At 43.4% G+C, this 19487-nt stretch overlaps 1 protein-coding gene across 1 annotated transcript in view; it reads left to right on the top strand.

Annotated features, from left to right (window-relative positions):
• SRSF11 (serine and arginine rich splicing factor 11) overlaps positions 1 to 19487 on the top strand; it is a 44788-nt gene extending 25301 nt beyond the window's left edge. Inside the window, exons 3-12 of the mRNA XM_073593754.1 lie at positions 95 to 204; positions 6810 to 6902; positions 8775 to 8824; positions 8934 to 9061; positions 9147 to 9231; positions 12349 to 12474; positions 12621 to 12710; positions 12830 to 12925; positions 13882 to 14026; positions 17203 to 19487. Of these exons, the coding sequence (XP_073449855.1) occupies positions 95 to 204; positions 6810 to 6902; positions 8775 to 8824; positions 8934 to 9061; positions 9147 to 9231; positions 12349 to 12474; positions 12621 to 12710; positions 12830 to 12925; positions 13882 to 14026; positions 17203 to 17400 (1121 nt within the window). The 3' untranslated portion in view covers positions 17401 to 19487. The remainder of the gene's footprint in view (positions 1 to 94; positions 205 to 6809; positions 6903 to 8774; positions 8825 to 8933; positions 9062 to 9146; positions 9232 to 12348; positions 12475 to 12620; positions 12711 to 12829; positions 12926 to 13881; positions 14027 to 17202) is intronic.

The raw sequence follows: 19487 nt of genomic DNA, 5'->3' as shown, positions 1-19487 counted from the left end.
TTTTTTTTTTTCCTTTTTTTCTTTACTTTTTTGATTTTTGTGTTTTAAGTCCTCCTGTGAATGGTGTGGCTAATACAGATGTGTTCTTCTGCAGGAATCATTCCCGATGAGGCCAAAGCTTTAACACTTGTGGCCCCAGCTAATGCAGTCACTAGTTTGCTACCAGGCGGAGGACTCCTGCCCACTCCGAACCCCCTCAGTCAGGTAAGTTTTTATAGTTCTATATAATTTATTTTTAAAGATTTTTATTGCTGTAGCGTTAGATTTCTACACATCAGTTTACAGCAAAAATAACAGGTATTCTAACACATCAAAAGGTAATAATAAACTTTTTCAATAGTAGACTTTTTGGACTATCCATTAACAAAGTAATGGAAACATCCGCTTTGACCATTTCACAGCAAATTTTAAATGTTTTTGCAGCATTAAAATACTTTATATACAATCAGCACAACCACCTCTAACCTACTTCAAATTAACCGCCTAAAGCGGATCTTCACCCATTTTTTAAACATCTCGGTGGCTTCTAAAGGTAACACCGAGTGCCATATGGACCTTCTTTTTTTTTTTCCCCAACCTTACGTAATCTGTCTTTCCCTTTGTTCTGTCCCTGCGGCTGTGGGCGTGGACTTTGCGGGTATTTGCGTCATATCCTTTCTTCGGCGCACTGTCTCCTGGGATCTCATTGTCATTCATCCCAGGAGACATTGCGGAGAGCCGCCGTGAAATCTCGTGAGATTTAAACAGGACTGAGATCGGGGCTAGAACGGGCGGTGCATGCTGGTCGATCAGCAGCACCGTATCCCGGAAGAGGATGCCTGTGGGCTTCACATGCCCACAGGCGAGATGAAACCCGACAACAGGAAAGTTTATAAGTTATTTTTACTAAAAGCAAACTGAGAGCCGTACGCTGTAGAAACGGAACAAGTTCAAGATTAAAATACTTTAAATGTTGTCAGTCTAACAAAAAAAAAAATATTTTTGCCTTCCTCTGGATCAACTGTGGGTATAGTATTGGGTATATTGGATTGTACGTTTTTTTTTTTTTTTTTTTTTTTTTTTTTTATGGTTGGACTGGATGGACTTGTGTCTTTTTTCAACCTGACTATGTGGAGACAGTGAAACACCGCTTTAAGGTCGGCCCTATAGCTGTTTTTACTGCTACAGGGCAGCACCTCTGTGCCGGATCACATGTGTGTGTATATTCAGTATTCTGGGTAGCAGGTGCAAATGCATGCCGCTGGCTCCTCGTTCCTGCTATTATTATTCAGTGGGAACCACGGACTCTTTGTCCAGTTGCACCTGCCGATTCTTCAGTACAGAGGTAGAACGCTGGTCTGCCTATGTAAACAAGGCAGATGGCTGTTATGTCCCTAGTAAAAGCACCTCCTATAGTACAAAAAAACACTAGCTTGGCACACAGTTAACCCTTTGAGCTCTGTCCTGTCAGTGGGGATGTGGTGGGTTTTGTTTTCCTGCAAAGCCGGGATATAAAATCCAGCACATCCTTTAGTAAACACAGCACACTGTGTAGACACAAACACTGATTAGGTACACATTTAACACTTGGGCCCTGATGTTAACCCCTTCCCAGCCAGTGTAGTCAGTACAGTGGCATGCATATTTTTTAGCACTGATCCCCAAAAAGTGTTAATGTCCGCCGCAATATCACAGTCCAGCTATAAGTCGCTGATCGCTGCCATTACTTGTAAAAAATAGAAATATCCCATTAGTATGTAGACGATATAACTTTTTGCGCAAATCAATCAATAAACGCTTATTGGGATTTTTTTACCAAAAATATGTAGTTGAATTCATATTGGCCTAAATTAACGAGGAACTTTTTAGATTTTTTTTTTTTTGGATGTTTTTTTTATAGCAGAAAGTTAAAGTTGGGTTTTTTTGTTTTTTTTTTCCTCAAATTGACAGTCTTTTTTTGTTTAACGCAAAAAAATGCAGATGTGATCAAATACCACCTAAAGAGAGCTCTATTTGTGTGTGGGGGGGTTTAGGACATAAATTTTATTTGGGTACAGCGTTGCACGACTGAGCAATTATCTGTTAAAGTAACAGCGCTGAATCGCAAAAAAATGGCCTGGTCATTAAGGGGGGCAAATCTTCCAGAGCTGAAGTGGTTAAGCTACAATACTTGAAATAAAATACATTAAATAATGGTGTATATGAAGTTGCTAGCTGTACACCCTTATAGTAAAAATATAAATCGGTGCAGCGCAACAAAAACAAATTTGCATATAAATCTCAAATCCATAAAAATTAGTGCATGTCCGAAAAGTCAAAAGTTGAGTTGTGACTTAATAAAAAATATGATCTGAAAGAGTGCAATTAATCAAAAACAAGAAGTCCAGTGCTCCCCAGAAAAGTATTATTGATATTCTATCCCTGTTACTCCTCCAGTGAGTTGTGCACCTCCACACCCCAGGTGAAAAACCTGCTCATAAGTATATGTTCATTTGTAGTCTTAATTCATATCCACTCGGCTAGTGACTGCTCTCCAGTCCTCCTCGACTCCAGGATAAATCTCCAGCTCCTCTCAATGTGCTTGTATCCCACATATGGATTACATACAATATAAAGGCAGATACACGTCAATAAAATACACTTGCAAGATTAAAAAACAATTGCTTTATGATGCACATCAGCCGTGTCGCCATTGCACAATGACGGCGTGACGTCACGGGCTCATGCACTCCCTCCTAGACGCGTAGTGCCCGATAATTGGGCTTCCTCAGTCATCAAATGCATTTGGTTTTAGCTGTGTAGTGGGGGTGGTCTGCTAGCTATTTAAACCATGCTCTCTCATATTTGGCAAACCCGACACACCTGACTGGATGCCTGCAGTTTGTGTCAGTGTTGCCCTGGCCGACAGCCCCCAACTTCAGTGAAGAGGAGGATCTGTCTCGGGAGTGTTTCCCGCAACCTCCATGGACCAGTATGTAGATGCCGCTCCTCCCTCCCCGTTCACTCGTGGGTCATGGGTACTCCCTTTTGGTGGTCAGCCCTGCGGAGTCCCTTCCATGGTCTCTCTCCCACTACCCCCCACCTCTCCCCCCCCTATACCCTCTGGGGCGAATTGATGTGGGGTTGGGTACCCTGGTCCCCTTGTTTCATCTGGCTTCAAGTGTCAAGGGGTGTACCTGATGGGACACTGGGTGGTATGTATGTCTGTATGCCATCTCCCTCACTGGTGGCCATATCTATACCCCCAGATGGACAGGCAGGCCCTGGCCTTGGCGTCCACTGGTACACTGCTGCATATGCACCTTCCTCCCCCCTTCTTGGGTTTATTTGGGAATCCAGAGGCTGCAGGAGCCATGCGGGTGGGTATTGCCTCTTGTCCCTTTTTGGATGGGCTTAGATTACTCGATTTAGGGGGGTGGTTGCTTCTGGCTCCCTTCCTTGCCAGGGGACTTTGTTTTTGGGCTTTCTCACGGGTGCACACATTTGGTCAGACTTCCTTCCAATTTTAGGCTGCTTATGGGCAGGTGCCCTTTCTGCATACCAGTGTCGCTGTTGAGCCTGGTGCCTGCCCCCAGATGGGCGGTGTTGCAGGGGACATTGGTGACCGCCTTTTCACCTTAGACCATTCGCTCCTTCACTCCCGCTTGGTTGCGAGGGAGAACGCAATGGCAGGGTGGGTTGGTCCACTCTTGCATGTAGGGAGAGACTCCCCTGGGATGGTGCATATCGGTGACAACTCAGGGGAGCAATTCCCACAGGTGACCTGACTGCAGCTGCTTCTACTGAGGCTCACCTACTCCAGGAAGGTGCCGAGGTTCGTGGCCAGAGGAAGGGGCCCCCTGGCGGATGCAATGGGTGCACTGGTGGCGCAGTAGGGTCAGTATCCTTTCATTTATGCGTTTCCTCCTCTTGAGTTCCTCGCTCAATAGCTGTGCAGGGTAGAGGCCAAAGGGATTCCAGTCCTTCTGGTGGGGTTGCCCCTTCAGTAAAATATGTGGTACCCAAGGCCAATCTTTCATTCTGATTTACCATCTCTGGCTTTGACTGCGTTTCTATTTAAAGCCTGGTTCTGAGTCAGGTTTTTGGGTTTGGTGAATCCCGACTATGTTGTAAGCGTGCAGGTCTACCTTCCGGGAGCTTACTCAGTGCACCTGGAAGGCTTACATCATCTGCAAGGCTCTGGGTGTCTGTTAATGCTCCTTTGTGGTGCCTCTGGTTTTTCGTCCTTTCAATGGGGCGTTGAACAAAAGCTTGCCTTGAGTACCATAACGGCTAGGTTTCAGCCGTGGCAATCCTAATTTTTATGGCCCTTGGCTGTGCACTCCTTGATTCGTACCTCCATCCAAAGGGTTTGTCCTGTGGCGTCTCCTGTGTGCTCCCCATTGCCGCTGTCGAAACTGACCTTGGTTCTTTCGGTCATTCCAGAAGCCTCCCTTTGAGGGTTTTGGCTATGTTTCCCCATTGGTGCCTTTTTGGTTGTGTTCACTTCTGCACAGAGGGTGTTGGGATTGGGGACCTTATCCTGTGTGTGTGGTGTTTTTTTTTGGTTTTTTTTTTTTTTTTTTTCTCTCCTGTTGGTCTTACACAGGGATGAGGGGGTCCTCCATCTGTGTCCCTCCTCCTTTCCCGAGGTGGAGCTGGATTTCTACCTGATTTAAAGACTTCCTTCTGCATTCAGTGTCCAACAACAGGTTGCATCCTTAGGAGGTTGCACTGCTCTCCTTGGATGTACTTTAGGCAGTTTGTGTATACCTGGCTGCTATGGCTTCCTTTCGAAGGTCGGATTCCTTATTTGCGATCAGACGACCCTTGGATTGGCCTGGTGGCCTGCTCTGCCCCTCCTATTCCTGTGGGATTTTGGCAGACCATTGTTCAGGTTTCAAATGTTAAGGGTTGGGCTTCGCCCTTCCCAGTCATGGCACACTCCTCCGGAGCGATTGGTGCCTCCTGCATGTTCCGACATCTGGTGTCTCTCAGGTTTGTAAACCAGCTACCTGATCGTCTGTACACTCTTACCAAAGTTTACCAAGTTGGTCTTTTTCCGCCATTGGTTTTGCAGGCCACTGTTTAGGGTTCCTTGTTCCCCTGGGGGGGAAGGGGGTTTGTGTGGGTAGTTTGGCATGTCTGCCTGTTTGGTCCAGTGTTCAGTTGTTTTGTTGTCCACCCCACTGTTTTGGGTCAAGAGCTGTGTCCTTCAATAAACATAGGACAAAATGGGATTACTTTCTGTGTTCATTGAGAGACCCAGCACTGACCCCACTTCCTGAGTTTAACTGGCTTGCTTACAGCAGAAAGGGGGTCTATACCAGCTAGGACTGCCCATAGGGGGCGCTGTGTTGTTTTTCTACCGAGTGTCCTATTCCTGTAGATCGTGCTTTAAACCCTATAGTCAAGAATTGAAGAGAAGCCATGTCCGTTAATGAACTCGGAGAAGAGGTTTTTACGGCGAGCAACACACAATCCGGTGTTGTGTGTGTTTTTGTTTTTTTTTTTTTCTTTCAATAATAATGGTAAACAAAACAAATAGGGTGAATCTCCCTAATGGGGCACAGGCTGCAATAAAACGGACAGGGGTTCTAATCCAGCTCCACTTGGTCAAAAACAAAACAAAAAATCTTTGCCTTTTTTTTTTTTTTTTTTTTTTTTGTTGTACTTTAATCTTAAAGCAGCCTGGTTTTCAGAAATAAACGTTGGCAGCTACAAAAACTGTAGCTGCGGACTTTTAATAAACAGACACTTGCCTGTCCAGGGATCCAGTGCAGTCCTCACTGGTCTTTGAAGCACCGGCATCTTGACTGTGGTAAGCTAGCTGTAAAAACTTGTGGCTTCACAGCTGGCTCCCCACTGCACTTTGTTTGGACCCACAGCCTTCTGGGACCTGCAATGTGCATAGGCACGTCCAGTGGAAGCAGGTATATCTGAAAATTAGGTATCTGCTTCTCCGACCCCCCCCCCTCAATATTCAAAAAAAAAAAAAATTGCCAAATACAGTAAAACCTTGGTTTGAGAGCGTTTTGCAAGACAAGCAAAATGTTTTAATAAATTTTGCCTTGATATACAAGCGATGTCTTGATATAAGAGTAGCGTCATGTCACAACTGGAGTATAAAAAAAGATAAGAGGAGCCTCTAAGTATAGCAACGAATTATGCTCGCAAACCAAGGTTTTACTGTATGGTGGGGGGTGGGTTAGAAAACGTGAAGTTCTGCTTTAAGTGTATGCAGACTTGAACAATAGGCCTTTTTGGCCTGTTTTTAGGTTTGTTAAATTTACCATTTGAAAGTTTTGATATGTCTATTCGCTAAGTACAAAAAAATACTTGGTGATCCTGCTAGAAATCTGTCCTGTGCACTGTGTAATTCATTCACCTATGTTGTGGAGAATGGCGGAGGGGGAGGTGTTCTGGAGTCCTACACTTCCTGTCCTATGGTGACAGTAATATACTCCTCCATAGTTACAGTACAAAGTGAGCTTTGCCACCCCAGGACAGGAAGTGTTAGTGGCAGGATTGCCAAATGAAAGTAAAATGGGCAAAAACTGAAACCCACTGACCATCACTTGGCAATCTTCAATATATAACATTTTTGTTCTTTGGTTTAGATACGCTTTAAGTCAGGTAGTGATAAACTGTATTGAAAACTTCAAACATCATGCCAGAAGGTAAAATGTTGAACACCTTCAGGTAAATGTGTGCGGATTGGGCACGTTTTCATCTGGCATTTTATAGGCATAGTTGCAATTTGATGTACCACACAATCCTGTTTTTATATGCAATCAGTATACAGAATAGGCATGTTTATGGATAACAACGCAGATATTATTTGCCTCTAGATGGGAGCTGTTCCACTTTCTGCATTGGGAGCACCTACACTGGATCCCACTCTTGCGGCTCTCACTCTTCCAGGAGCCAATCTAAATTCACAGGTAGGTTTTCCTTTTTCACCGTTAAATTATGTCACTTTGCTGTATCCTGCATGTCATCATGTGCTCCCACTGAAGTTTGTGGGTTTAAAAAATGCCTTAAAAATAGCTTATGTATATATTTTCAAGCCTCAGGCATTGAGTGACGGCGCCTGATGCACCCCAGTGTGAACAAAGACAATTGATAAGTACAAGGTTTGGCTTGAGTGTTTTTCGAGCTACAAAACGCTCTGTTGTGAATGGGGGGCTGTCACTTTTACTGGACATCTTGGTCTGCGTTTAAATCTGGTGAAAAATGGTCATGAAAAGAGTTTGAGGGGATTGTAAAGGTGTTTAAAAAAAAAAAAAAAAAGTTATACTTATCCCCTCTGTGCAAGGGTTTTGCAGAGTGGTAAGTAGATGGATAGGGGGCGCTAATACATGTCTAATTAGTAAATAAAATAAATTTTTAATATATTAATGTTTGAATAGCAACACATTAAATCTTAATAAATGTAGTAAGTGAAAACCTTAATTAAAAAGAAGTAAATATAAATATGCAATATATGGCAATTGGTGATTGTAAACCATAGAAAATAACCCAAAAATAACAGTGATAATTTCAGTGACAGTGATATACTATCTCCATATGCAGTGAATAAATTTATAAATTATAATGGTATCTTCCAAAGTGAGCCAGTAGCTTCCTGTCGATTTAGATAAAAAGTTCCTTCAGCCAAGAAGAAGATAATGCACCTTGTAGAAATAGATATCTGCTTACCAGATACCAATGACCCCTTTACTCAAAAAGAGTCATTAGCGCTTTTGCAGGATTGTGCCTGCTCACATGGATGGCTGGACAGCTGGTTGTTGATTAGGCTAAGAACCCCTCCGGTCCCAATCGTTCAAACATGGGATATATGTGAAACAAACAGTCTCCATAGTGTAAAATCGTTTAATAAAAAGCTAAGGATACATTAAAATCGCCAAATGGCTGCTTACATTTGTGGGTGCCTACCCGACACTGGGGCTGCTCGCTTGCCAGGGTAAGATTGGGATCACCGACCCGTCGCACCACATCAAAAGCGGTGTGCGTTCCACCCGGCGTGAGAAAACCAGAGATCCGGATGTAGGTAAAAATCACGTGACCACGTACCTCCGACGTACGTTTCATTATAAACGTCCTCAGGGATGTGCAGAGTGGCCCTGATCCTCCTCCTCCTGGGGTCCACCAGCGGCGCTCCTGGCTCCTCCCCGCATCTAGTGCCCCCTCGGAGACCTGCATTCTAAGGGGACACCCGTGTGGGCGCGCTCCCGAATCCTGCTGCTGCGTCCATTGATAGACAGCAGGACTCTGCCCCTCCCCCGTGTCTCTGAATTTGATTGACAGCAGCGGGAGCCAATGGCTGTGCTGCTATCCAATGAGGACCTGAGCCCCCGGTGATGGAATGATCAGGTTCAGGTAAGTAAAAAGGGGGGGTGGGGGCAGCTGCACTACAGAAGGGTTTTCACCTTAACTCACAAGAATGCAATAAGGTGAAAAACCTTGAGAGTTTACAACCCCTTTTAAATGCTTTAAAAAAAAAAAATGTTAACTCCAATACAGTCATTGGAATATTATAACTTTTTGGGTATTCATGTGAGCAGTGTAAAAATAAACAATTGAAGCCAGGGGATGGCCCTGTAGATTGTTTTGGAGGTCATCGTTTCTCTCAGTATCAATCGTTTTCTTTCAGTGGTAGTCAAATGACCAGCGTTCGTTATAGGTATATTGTGAAGGCCGGGCAGGGTTGTATTGGAAGGGATCTTTGCATTTCTTAGAAAGCTTAGCTTTTTTTATTTCTGTCCATTGAATGTCATTTTGTAGTTAATGTGTTTTTGTGTGTTTGGTTCCAGTCTCTTGCAGCAGATCAGCTGTTGAAGCTTATGAGCACAGTGGATCCAAAGTAAGTCCTGCTCTCCCTATAACTATTAAGCCCACAGCTTTCTCATTTGCACACTCCTTCTCATTCTGTATGTGCATTGAGTGAACTATAACATGTATTTGGTTTCTAGGCTGAATCATGTGACAGCTGGGCTAGTGTCACCAAGCCTGAAGTCTGATACCTCTAATAAAGATATTGAAGAGGCAATGAAGCGTGTTCGGGAGGCCCAGTCCTTGATATCTGCAGCTATTGAGCCAGGTAAGTGGCAGTGCCAGGTCCTGTGCGACTTTCTATATGTTGATTGGTCAGGGATCTGAGAGCTATCTGCATATTTTGATTTCAGACAAGAAAGATGACAAGTCAAAAAAGCATTCAAGGTCACGTTCGCGATCCAGGAGGAGGAGGACGCCCTCTTCTTCTAGACACAGGTGAGAGATTTTTCTACATCCGATTCCAAGAGACCTATAAATGATGCTTAGTTTGCCTCAATAGATTAGAGACCCTTTAACCACAGTGCACATTACTGCGCTTAAAGCGGAGTGCCACCCAAAAGGGGAAGCTCCGATCTTTTGCTTTCCAAGCCCCCCCACCGGAATTTTGGCCCCGCTCCTTTTTCCCCTGCCGCCGGTCTATTCACAAAGCGCAGCGCAATTTGCGCATTAGGGGGCCGGTTTCCCTTACAAGGTATGGCGGCAGCACCCGAGAGCGTATTAAAAAATCGGCTGGGGTGCTGACATTGCGGGATCTCTGGACAGGTAAGTGTCCTAATATTAAGTCTGCAGCTACAGTATTTGTAGCTGCTGACTTTTAATTTTATGGTGGGGGCCTGGAGCTCCTCTTTAAAGTGATTGTAAAGGATCGCCTTTGTTTAAAAAAAAAAAAAAGTTATACTTGCCTCCTCTGCAGTGCACAGAGCAGCCCAGATCCTCTTCTCTGGTCCCTCTTTGCTGCTCCCAGTCCCTCCCTCCTTTGATTGCCCCTCAGCCAGCAGCTTGTTACAGGTTGTCACCCAAGCCGAGTCAGAGCTCCTTTCTATCCATACAGACACTGAGCCCGACCTGGCCCCGCCTCCTCTCCCCTGATTGGCTGACTGACTTTGACAGCCGCAGGAGCCAATAGCACCGCTGCTCTGTCTCCGCCAATCAGGAGGAGTGTACTAGATGGCTGAGGGGATCGTGGACATTGCTGGAGAGAGGAGGTGGTCAGGTAGGTAATTGGAGTGCTGGGGAGGCTGCCACACACAGGCATTTTTATCTTAATGCATAGAATGCATTAAAATAAAATACCTTCTGCCTTTACAACCTCTTTAATGTAGTAAAAGTAGACTTTGAGCCTTTACTGGGAGTGTCAAAGGCTTTCTCCCCCCTCCACAGCCCACAGTTTACTATTTTGATGATCAGGGCAGAGAAGAAAGTATTTTGTCCATCTTCAGCACAAAAGTACACCTGCCCTTTTTAATATGTCATTGTTGCACTGATTTGGCTTTAGCCCTCGTTGATTAGCTCAGTGGTTCTCAACCTCGGTCCTCAAGTACCCCCAACGAGCCATGTTTTGGGAACTTCCCTTAGATAACATAGCTCTTATCAATACTATGTCATTGATGCTGATTTAAAGCCGCTGTGCATAATAAAGGAAAACTTGAAAACGTGGCCCGTTGGTGGTACTTGAAGACTAAGGTTGAGAACCACTGAATTAGTAGACTAAGTTGGGAGACACAGTGACAATACTTTTCCCCTGGCCAGTTTATAATCTACCCTTCTGCATCCCCCTAAACACCCCTCTGTAACTGTCACTGTAAAATACCTGGCTCTTCTGGATATGGAAGATCATGGGACCTGCTATCTTGATTCATTGTTTGAGCTTAGTAGTCAACCACTAGGCCTGAGTAATGTCTTGTAGCAGATGTGGTGATCTCTTTTCTTTTGGGCTCTGACCCCAGGGTATTTTGGCAATGGTTGGGTGGGGTGTATGACTGGATGGTTGAGAATCAGGGGGCATAACGGACACTATATAACTTTGCCCTATTTTTCTGATTCGAGATAAAGCAAAGGGTCTATTTTAATCCATCCACCCAAGTAGCCTATAGACTAGAGCAGTGATGGCGAATCTTGGCACTCCAGATGTTTTGAAACTACATTTCCCATGACGCTCTTGCACTCTACAGTGTAGTTGAGTATCATGGGAAATGTAGCTCCAAAACCTCTGGGGTGCCAAGGTTCGCCATCACTGGACTAGAGCCTAAGGCAATATCTGATAATTCAGGTGGAGGAGCACTTGGCTCACTCCATGTGACGGGGGGGGGCTCTATTGACTCGCAGTTCATACAAGTCGGTCTTTTTGCTCCCAGCATGGCAGGAGAGCAAAAGGAAAGTATCTATATATGCTGCTAAGGACGTCCCCTATACCCACTTGACTTCCTCCAAAAACGACTGACCAATTTTGAAACAAAACTATTTTTATACTTTCTGCTAGGGCTGGGAAAAAAATTGATTTAAATCTTGAATCGAGTTGAGAGGTCAAATTGATTCAAAATTTAAACAAATCGATTTTTTTTTTTTTTTTCACCGCGCCGGGCCTGAAGAGCTGCGGGCATGGAGTTTTTAGGCGAGGCTGCGGCTTCGGCCTAGTCCGCGAGGCCGGACGCCGCGGACTAGGCCGAAGCCACAGCCTCGCCTAAAAGTTCATACCCGCAGCGCCTCAGGACCGGCGCAGTTTCCAAAAAAAAAAAAAAAATTCGAATCGTGAATCGAGTTTTTTTTAAGAAAATCTCCCAGCCCTACTTTCTGCTGAACACATCCAGTACAAAAAAGTGAAAAAAAAATCAAATGACTTCATAAATTTAGGCCAATGTGTATTCTGCTACATATTTTAGGTATAAAAAAATCCTCATAAGCCTTTATGGATTGGTTTGTGCAAAAATTATAGCGCCTATAAACTATGGGGTTTTTATTTTTGCTAGTAATGGCGCGGCGATCAGCAACTTATAGCGGGACTGCGATATTGCAGCCAACATTCTGTCACTTTTTGAGGACCAGTGACACTAATACAGTGATCAGTGCTAAAAAAAATATGCACTGTCACTGTACTAATGACCCTGGCTGGGAAGAGGTTAACTGTGTATAACGTCTTTTACTAAACTGTGGGAGGGGCTTTTACTAGGGGAAGACATGGATCCTTGTCCCTGCTTTGCAGAGACATAGGATCCACGCCTTCCCTACCGACAGAACGTAAGTCTGCCTTGTTTATGTAGGGAGACCACCGTTCTGCCTCTGCTTGATGATCAGGGGGTGCCAGCGGACATTGAGTCTGTGGTACCCGCCCCTGCGCTTCCGCTGTGTGTGTGTGCACAGCGGGAGCAAGCCCCCTATCCTGAAGAGCCAGATTGTGTTTGTGTGTGTGTGTGTATGTATGTGCAATGCGGTTAAAGGGACCATTTTTGCATTGCTCTGCACAAACACACAGGTTGGCTTTTTAAAGAGTGAAAGAAAAAATCGCTTAAATCAGTCTTTAATTCTGATCTTTTTATGTTTCTCTTGCATGCTTAGGCGATCTAGAAGCAGATCAAGGAGAAGATCTCATTCAAAGTCTAGAAGCCGGCGGCGATCAAAGAGCCCACGCAGGCGAAGATCACATTCACGGGAAAGACCCCACCGCACTCGATCCAAGTCCAGGTAATTGTCAACTATCCCTTTCCTATGTAGTCCGTTTTCCAGGACTTTTCCCCCTTCCAAAATTTAATTTTAACTTCACATGGTCATAAAACCAACAGCTCTGTACTCCTGGACTCAATATCTCACTGATTGTTAACTTGTTTTAGAGAGAAAAAGCGAGAAGAAAAAGAAAAAAAACGATCCAAAACGCCTCCCAAAAGCTATAGCACAAGCAGGCGGTCTAGAAGCGCAAGCAGGTAAGGTCTCTTGCTGTGTGTGAAATCTTAATGTAGCGTTGCCAGAAATAAGAATCTGCCGATTTATCTGCTTTTTTTTTAAATGCATTGCCTAATGTATTTTTTTTTCTTTCTAACAGAGATCGGAGGCGCAGGAAGAGTCGAAGTGGGTCTCGGTCTCCTAAAAAGCCAAGATCACCAAAGAGGAAGTACTCGCGCTCTCCTTCACCAAGGAGGTAATTTCTTTAGCCACCCAACGTGTATGTGCTTCTACCCTTTATGGTTCGCGTAAAGGAGACAATATAGTTATTTTTAAAGACTGCCAGACTATATCAACAATAAATTTCTTATAAGCTTATACGTGCAATTAATCTTAATTTTTTTAATGCTTATTTGCTTGTGGATGGATCAAAAGCTTGTATTTAAAAACTCAAAATGCACCTGCATAGGTGTGAATCAGGCCTAAAAGGATGGAGCACTTTCTAATTGACAGCTGCTTTTGGTAAATTAAGTCTCCGATAGGGCAGGAAAGAGGGAGGATTAGGGCACTGACAGAACCACCCTCTTACCTGCACAGTCCTGGCAGGGAATAAAGTTGCTAACAACTTCATCGCCTCCCAATAATGCTGATTAAATAGATGGCTCAGCCTTTGCAGGATGGCGTTTGGATAATCTAAAATATGGAAAAGCAAAATATAACACAGATTTGCAAGTGCTCATGCATGCTAGGTCCCGTGTCCATGGAGTTTAGAGGGTGTCGATGAGTTGGCTTTTGACATCAGTTTGGAACACTCATGCAATAGTTTGTTTTGACCTTCAAACTGCTTTTGTATTCCCATAGACTTGTATTGTGAGCAAAGTGGTTCTGCTACAAAAGCCAATTGATACATGCCCTTATTTTTCATTAAAAAAAAAAAAAAAAAGTTTAGCGAGACTATGGAAGATGACATTTCTGACCTCTGACAAACAAAACCTACATCATGGTCAAATGACGGTTTCTAGAGACCGTCAATGGCAGCCTCCATGTTTCTCCTTTTGATAGAGTTCCTTTTGTCAGATTCTGCAATGCATTTTGCACTTTGTGCTTAGTTGGCTTCTCTGTCTAGAGGCAGGAATTCAAACACTGTTTAAGCGTCTGAAATATTGTACATTGGACAATTCTGTGTAACTTTTTCCAACCTTGGAATTCCAGACACAAAAAAGAAAAGAAGAAGGATAAGGAACGTGAGAGGAACAGGGATGAAAGAGAACGATCGTCCAGTAAGAAGAAAAAGAGCAAAGATAAAGATAAAGAGAAGGAGCGTGAGCGGAGATCAGAAAGTGAAAAAGATGTGAAAGTAAGTTGGGGTTTTTTGTGGAATTTTTTTTTTTTTTTATCTTCTCAGTAATGGGTCCAATTTAACAAAGTGTCCGTTTCCTATAATTAATGTTTATCTGTACAAAAATGTCTTCAATTTCCTGGCAGCTTTTTGGTTGCCTTGCTAATAGTATTCAGTTACCTTCATAGCCGGTCAATTATGACATGCTAAACAAAAATGGCAACCACGCCAATTCATGACTAGCTTTTAGAGTAAAATGCACATGAAAGGGCTTTGCTCAGAGCAAAGAAAATAAAATATATATTTCCCAGCATGCTTATTAGCTAGTCAGTAAAAAAAAACAAAACATTGGTTAGCAATTTGTGTTTTAAAAATGCCACGGTCTGTGTGCAGTTGTTGCAGTCACTCTCCTTCCTTGCTTTCAGCTGTACCACAAGCTCCACATATAGTATGTAGGATTTGCCTGAAACTGTGTCAGATTATAGCAACCAGCTTGGGGCAAATCCCACTCGCTCACTCATGCATGTAGATGGTGGATACAGGCAGGAACACATTTATAGGTGGCTATTGTATAGGTTGTCAACTCCACATAGGGAAATTGGCCTGTAGCTAAGGAGATTAAATAGGCAAAGTGACGTCATGTTAATCCTACAACTTGACTGAAGTATTGCAAATTGGCATTTTGGATGATCTACAAACAATTGAATATCAGTGAGGTTAATTTTTTAAAAGCTTTTCAGCATAAATATTCTTTCATGAGTTTTTAAAATTTAAATGTATTTTATTAATGGAATCATGCGAAATCCGTTGTTTCTTTTTATCCCTTTCTTGAGCAGAGGTCAAGGACCACTAGATGCCAAATTTAGGTGTTAATTTGATTCTAATTTGCTGTCTTACATTAAGGACACATTAAGCTTTTATTTGGTACACGGTTTTAACAAATGCCCACTTGAATAGACAAAAAATATAAATGTCCAAAAATAATAAATTTTTGAATATGTAATTGTTTACTTGCATACTGCGCGGGGTGGCTCGTACAGGCACCATAACGTACCTGTGTATGTCACGGCTTTCTGGGAGTCCTTCAGCTCTGCTGTGATGGAACACAGTGGGACTTGGCATGTCCCGGCCAATGATTTGTGGCTGGTACCTGTAGATCCGGCTGTGTCCAAGCATAGCCCAGAGCCCTGTGTTGACAATCAACACAGGGCTCTGTACAGAGAGAACGATCTGTTTTCTTCCTCCAAAGCAGAAACAAAGATATATTTAGTAAAAAGTAACACAGATGTAGCACCCTGATGTTTAGGCAGGGTTGTGCCTAAATTTACCTGCCAGGAATAGTTGCCTTGGCCAGTTTTTGGGGATCAATTGATTTCGCCCTAAGTTTGGAGTTGCTGCACTTCTCTCTTCTGCCGCTGGGTGACCGGGTACCTAGCGACATTAGATAAGACCAGGGCAAAGCAAGGACAGATTAGGTGTATATAGGGTATCTCAGCCAATGGGCAGGGGTTTTCTTAAATCCCTTGGCCTGCTAGGAGAATCTATATATTTGGGTGGAGTCAGGTGATCGGGGTTCTGTGCCACCTGGACGACTGGACGTGTGTTGTACTGTCCCGGGCTTCTAGGCCGGAGATTGGGCCTATCCCGGGGGAAATCTGGCTGCCAGGCTGTCTGAGGGTCTATCCAGAAGCAAGAGAGCAGCTTAGGGTTGGGACTGCGGCTTGTACTCCAACCAGAAGTGACGGTTCTGCCGGCCAGATAACCTGTCATGGTCGGAGGTAGAGGGGAAGTTGTCGCCACAAAGGGACCATACACCTTTTTACCAGGGACCACAGTGAGTAGCTGAAGCAAGTACTGGAGCAGTGTTCTCACAAAACGGGGATGGTGAAGAATTGGGAAACTTCAGCAGGTGTCAAGCCAGGGACCCAGCCAGTGGAGGTGATGATTGCAGAGCAGCTTTGTGTGCCAAGCCAGGGACCGAGCAGGCCAGTGGGGTGACTCTTGAGAGGTATCTGGAGTGCCAATCTAGGGACCCAGCAGGGAAGCAGGGGTGACGCTTGAGGAAGATACTCCGTAAGAAGATTGGAAGAGCTCAGGGGATCCAGTGGCAGTGAATCAGTCAGTCTAGTGAGAGAGACTGGAAGCTCAGTGGAGTGAAGATCTACAAGAAGTGAAAGTAAAGAAGTTCATTACAACTTGTTAGAAACTGTTATAGGACTGTTGCCATAGGAGACAGCAAGCCTACATATGCAGATGTGCCTTTCCCTGCATGGCTGTCTGCCTATAGAAGTCTGAGTCTTCTAATTACCATTGTAACTACTAAAGGATCTCCTGGCCCTAAACCCCCTCTCCCACAGTTCTGTTCAAGAGAAAATAAATCTCTTTGCATTCAAGAAGTGTCTGGCGCTCATGAATCTTGCATTACACCCATCATGCCTTGTAACTCGCTCTATACAGAAGGATGGCAGCCGTTCCTGGCTCTGGAGGTTCTCATTAAACTAAAGGAAGTCTGGGACCTTGCTACACACCTTATACATTGTTTGGAAAACCTTTAACCCCTTGATCTCCCTCTGTTCCCTTCCCAGGCAGTGTCGTTATCCAGTTAAAGTGTATAGTATTTGCACTGATTACTATATATTAGTGTCACTGGTGTTGTCAGTTTCCACAAAGTGTCAGATTGCCCACAGCACTATCAGTCCCACTGATTACCGCCATTAGTTTTATTTAAAAAAAAAAAAAAAAAAAAATATTTATATATTTCTATCTCATAGTTTGTGTAACTTTTGCACAAATATACACTTATTGGGATTCTCCCCCCCCCAAAAGACATGTAGCAGAATACATGTTGGCCTAAAATTATTTTTTTTTTTCTCGGTTATGTTTTTATAATAGAAAATTGTGGGGGGGTTGAAAACTTTTTGTTTTTCATTTATATAATAAACAAAACCCTGAGGTGATCAAAAAGAAAGCTCTATTTGTGTGGAAAAAAAAAAAAACATTTTCACTTGTGTACAATGTTCCATGGCCCAGCAATTGGTAGCTAAAGTAGCGCAATGCTAAATAGCAAAAAAAAATGCCCCGGTCATGAAGGGGATGAAATCTTTTAGTGCTCAGGTGGTTTAGTTGTGTAGTACTTGCACCACTAAAGAATCGGTCATATTTTAGAGTCTTATCTTGTTTTTCCATCCATGCAGCAGGTAACCCGGGATTATGATGAAGAGGAGCAGGGCTACGACAGCGAGAAGGAGAAGCGAGAAGAGTACATGGTTTCAGAGGCCACCGGGCCACAAGACTGCGAGTCTGTGGCTGAGCCATCGCGCAGCGACTCTCCTAAGGACTCCAAAGTGAATGGAGACGATCATCACGAGGAAGACATGGATATGAGCGATTAACTCTCCTTATTACTATGTGATTTTTATTTCTATTTAATGTTCTAATTTTGGTTGTATGCAACACTGAGCTATTGGTGAATGTACATTTCCTTATGTTACTAGAGCTGTGCTGAAAGGTTTGTCTATCTAAAACATTGAAGTGGATAACCGGTTTTGTGTGGTGAAAAAAAAAAACTTGTAAAATTAAAAACCACCCCAATTCTCTAGTGTGATGCAACTTAACAAATACGTTGCATGCGTCTAACACCTCGCATGATTATAATCATTTGCTACTTAGCTGCCCATTCCCTTCCCTCCTCTCTCCTGTGTGCTAGACAGATCTACGCAGTACTTTAGTGGGAGAAAGCTATATGTGTGTTTGCAGTCATTAGACCATTCCCCCCCACCCCCCGTGTTCACAGCCAGCATTTCTTGCGTGCAGCAGAATGGATACTGGAACCTTACTCTGCTCATGGGAATGAGACACAATCTGCCAGTTTAATGTGGGGTTTCGTTAAGGCTTTAATCCATGGGTGCTCAACCCGTTGCCCTCCAACTGTTGCAGAACTACAAGTCCCAGGCTGACCGTTACAAGCATGATTCTCAAGGGCAGAGACATGATGGGACTTGTAGTTCTGCAACAGCTGGATGGCCACAGGTTGAGCACCCATGCTTTAATCTGAAGGCTGTGAATGACCCCCTCAATATTTTTTGTGATCTTCAGGATATAGTCAGGTAAAATTAAAAAAATAATAGGCTTCTTCAATAAGCTAGCACATAAAGCAGTGATGTTTAGTGAGACAAAGAAAAACTGAAGGGGGGAGAAAGCAGAAGCCCCCTACAGTTTCCACTCTGCTCAGGGCTACCATCCCTCAGAGAAGGTAAGCTTTGGTCAGTTGTGTTTGGAAAGTAGTTGCAGACTGCGCAACACAGACCACTTGGAGATTAAGGGGTTGTCAGATGTGCTGTGACACCCAAAGGAATCTGAGCTGATCGGCCTAGCCAGTCAGAACAGAGAATCAAATGGATAAACCTTACCCATCAAGGATGAAAGGGCTTTGCAAATGTGTGAGGACTTTGTACTTTGTGAAAGTAGATGCCCATTAGAAGGCTTGTTTATATTAGTCGGGAGAGGCCATGTGTTCTAAACATGATTTTTTTTTTTTTTTTTTTTTAAAGACTTGATTGAATTTGAATTAGAAATGATAGGCCAAATGCTGCATAAAATTTTTTATTTTTTATATAATTTTTTTTTTTTTTTGTTAGGTTAGCATGTTGACCATTTTTCTTTCAGAAGATCCCCTCCTCTTCTGACTATATAATAGCCATGAAAAGCCCCAGTGCAAACCCATCACAACACTGCCCACCTCAGCAAAGTGACTGGCTCTTGATACCATTGGGTATGGAGGAGCATGTGACTTTCAACCTATCCAACCAGGCTTCAGTGCTTGGGCCTGAGAGGCCAATAGCCATGGCCAAAACATGGTCACAGTAAGTGCTAACACAAGAGCTTACACAAGGATTGGACCCCATGACTCCAATGGAAAAATGTTACAGTGCAGATGAGCTTTTAAGAGAACCTTTGCCTGTTCTTTTTAACAGATATGTCTGAAGTAAATGTAAATCTGAGGTCAGCTCCAGGTTATAGCATGTTGTCCTGGATTTGTCACATCATTGCTGTTTGGTCTGCCTTATTAAACAAGCCTGCTAGCGTTTTAACACTTATGTCTTGCCCGTTCACTTAAACTTTTTGCTGTGTAAATCAATTTAAAAAGTATTGCATTTTAATTGGTTATTTTTGTATACTGTTGAGGTCTTCTCTTTCCCCTTTCCAGAACGTACCCCGCTGATTGTGTTCTCTTAGTGCTGTAGTATACTGATGGTGATTCCATTCTTACACACAGTAGTCAGTGAATGTTTTTTATTTTTCAGTTTCAAAAACCATGAGCTTATTATTTTTTTTTTTTTTTCTTTGGTTGATGACCCAGTAACGAAAACTAGTTTCCAGTCTGTGCCATCTCGTTGTACAGTTCCTGAAATTTTGTTTTACAAGAAACTTTGATAATAAAATATATAAACCAGAATTGCTGGTTTCATTTTATTTGTAA

Source organism: Aquarana catesbeiana, linkage group LG07, assembly GCF_042186555.1.
Source record: "Aquarana catesbeiana isolate 2022-GZ linkage group LG07, ASM4218655v1, whole genome shotgun sequence".
Classification (NCBI taxonomy): domain Eukaryota; kingdom Metazoa; phylum Chordata; class Amphibia; order Anura; family Ranidae; genus Aquarana; species Aquarana catesbeiana.
Note: the sequence above shows the minus strand (reverse complement) of the source record. Positions and strands in the feature narration are given on the sequence as shown.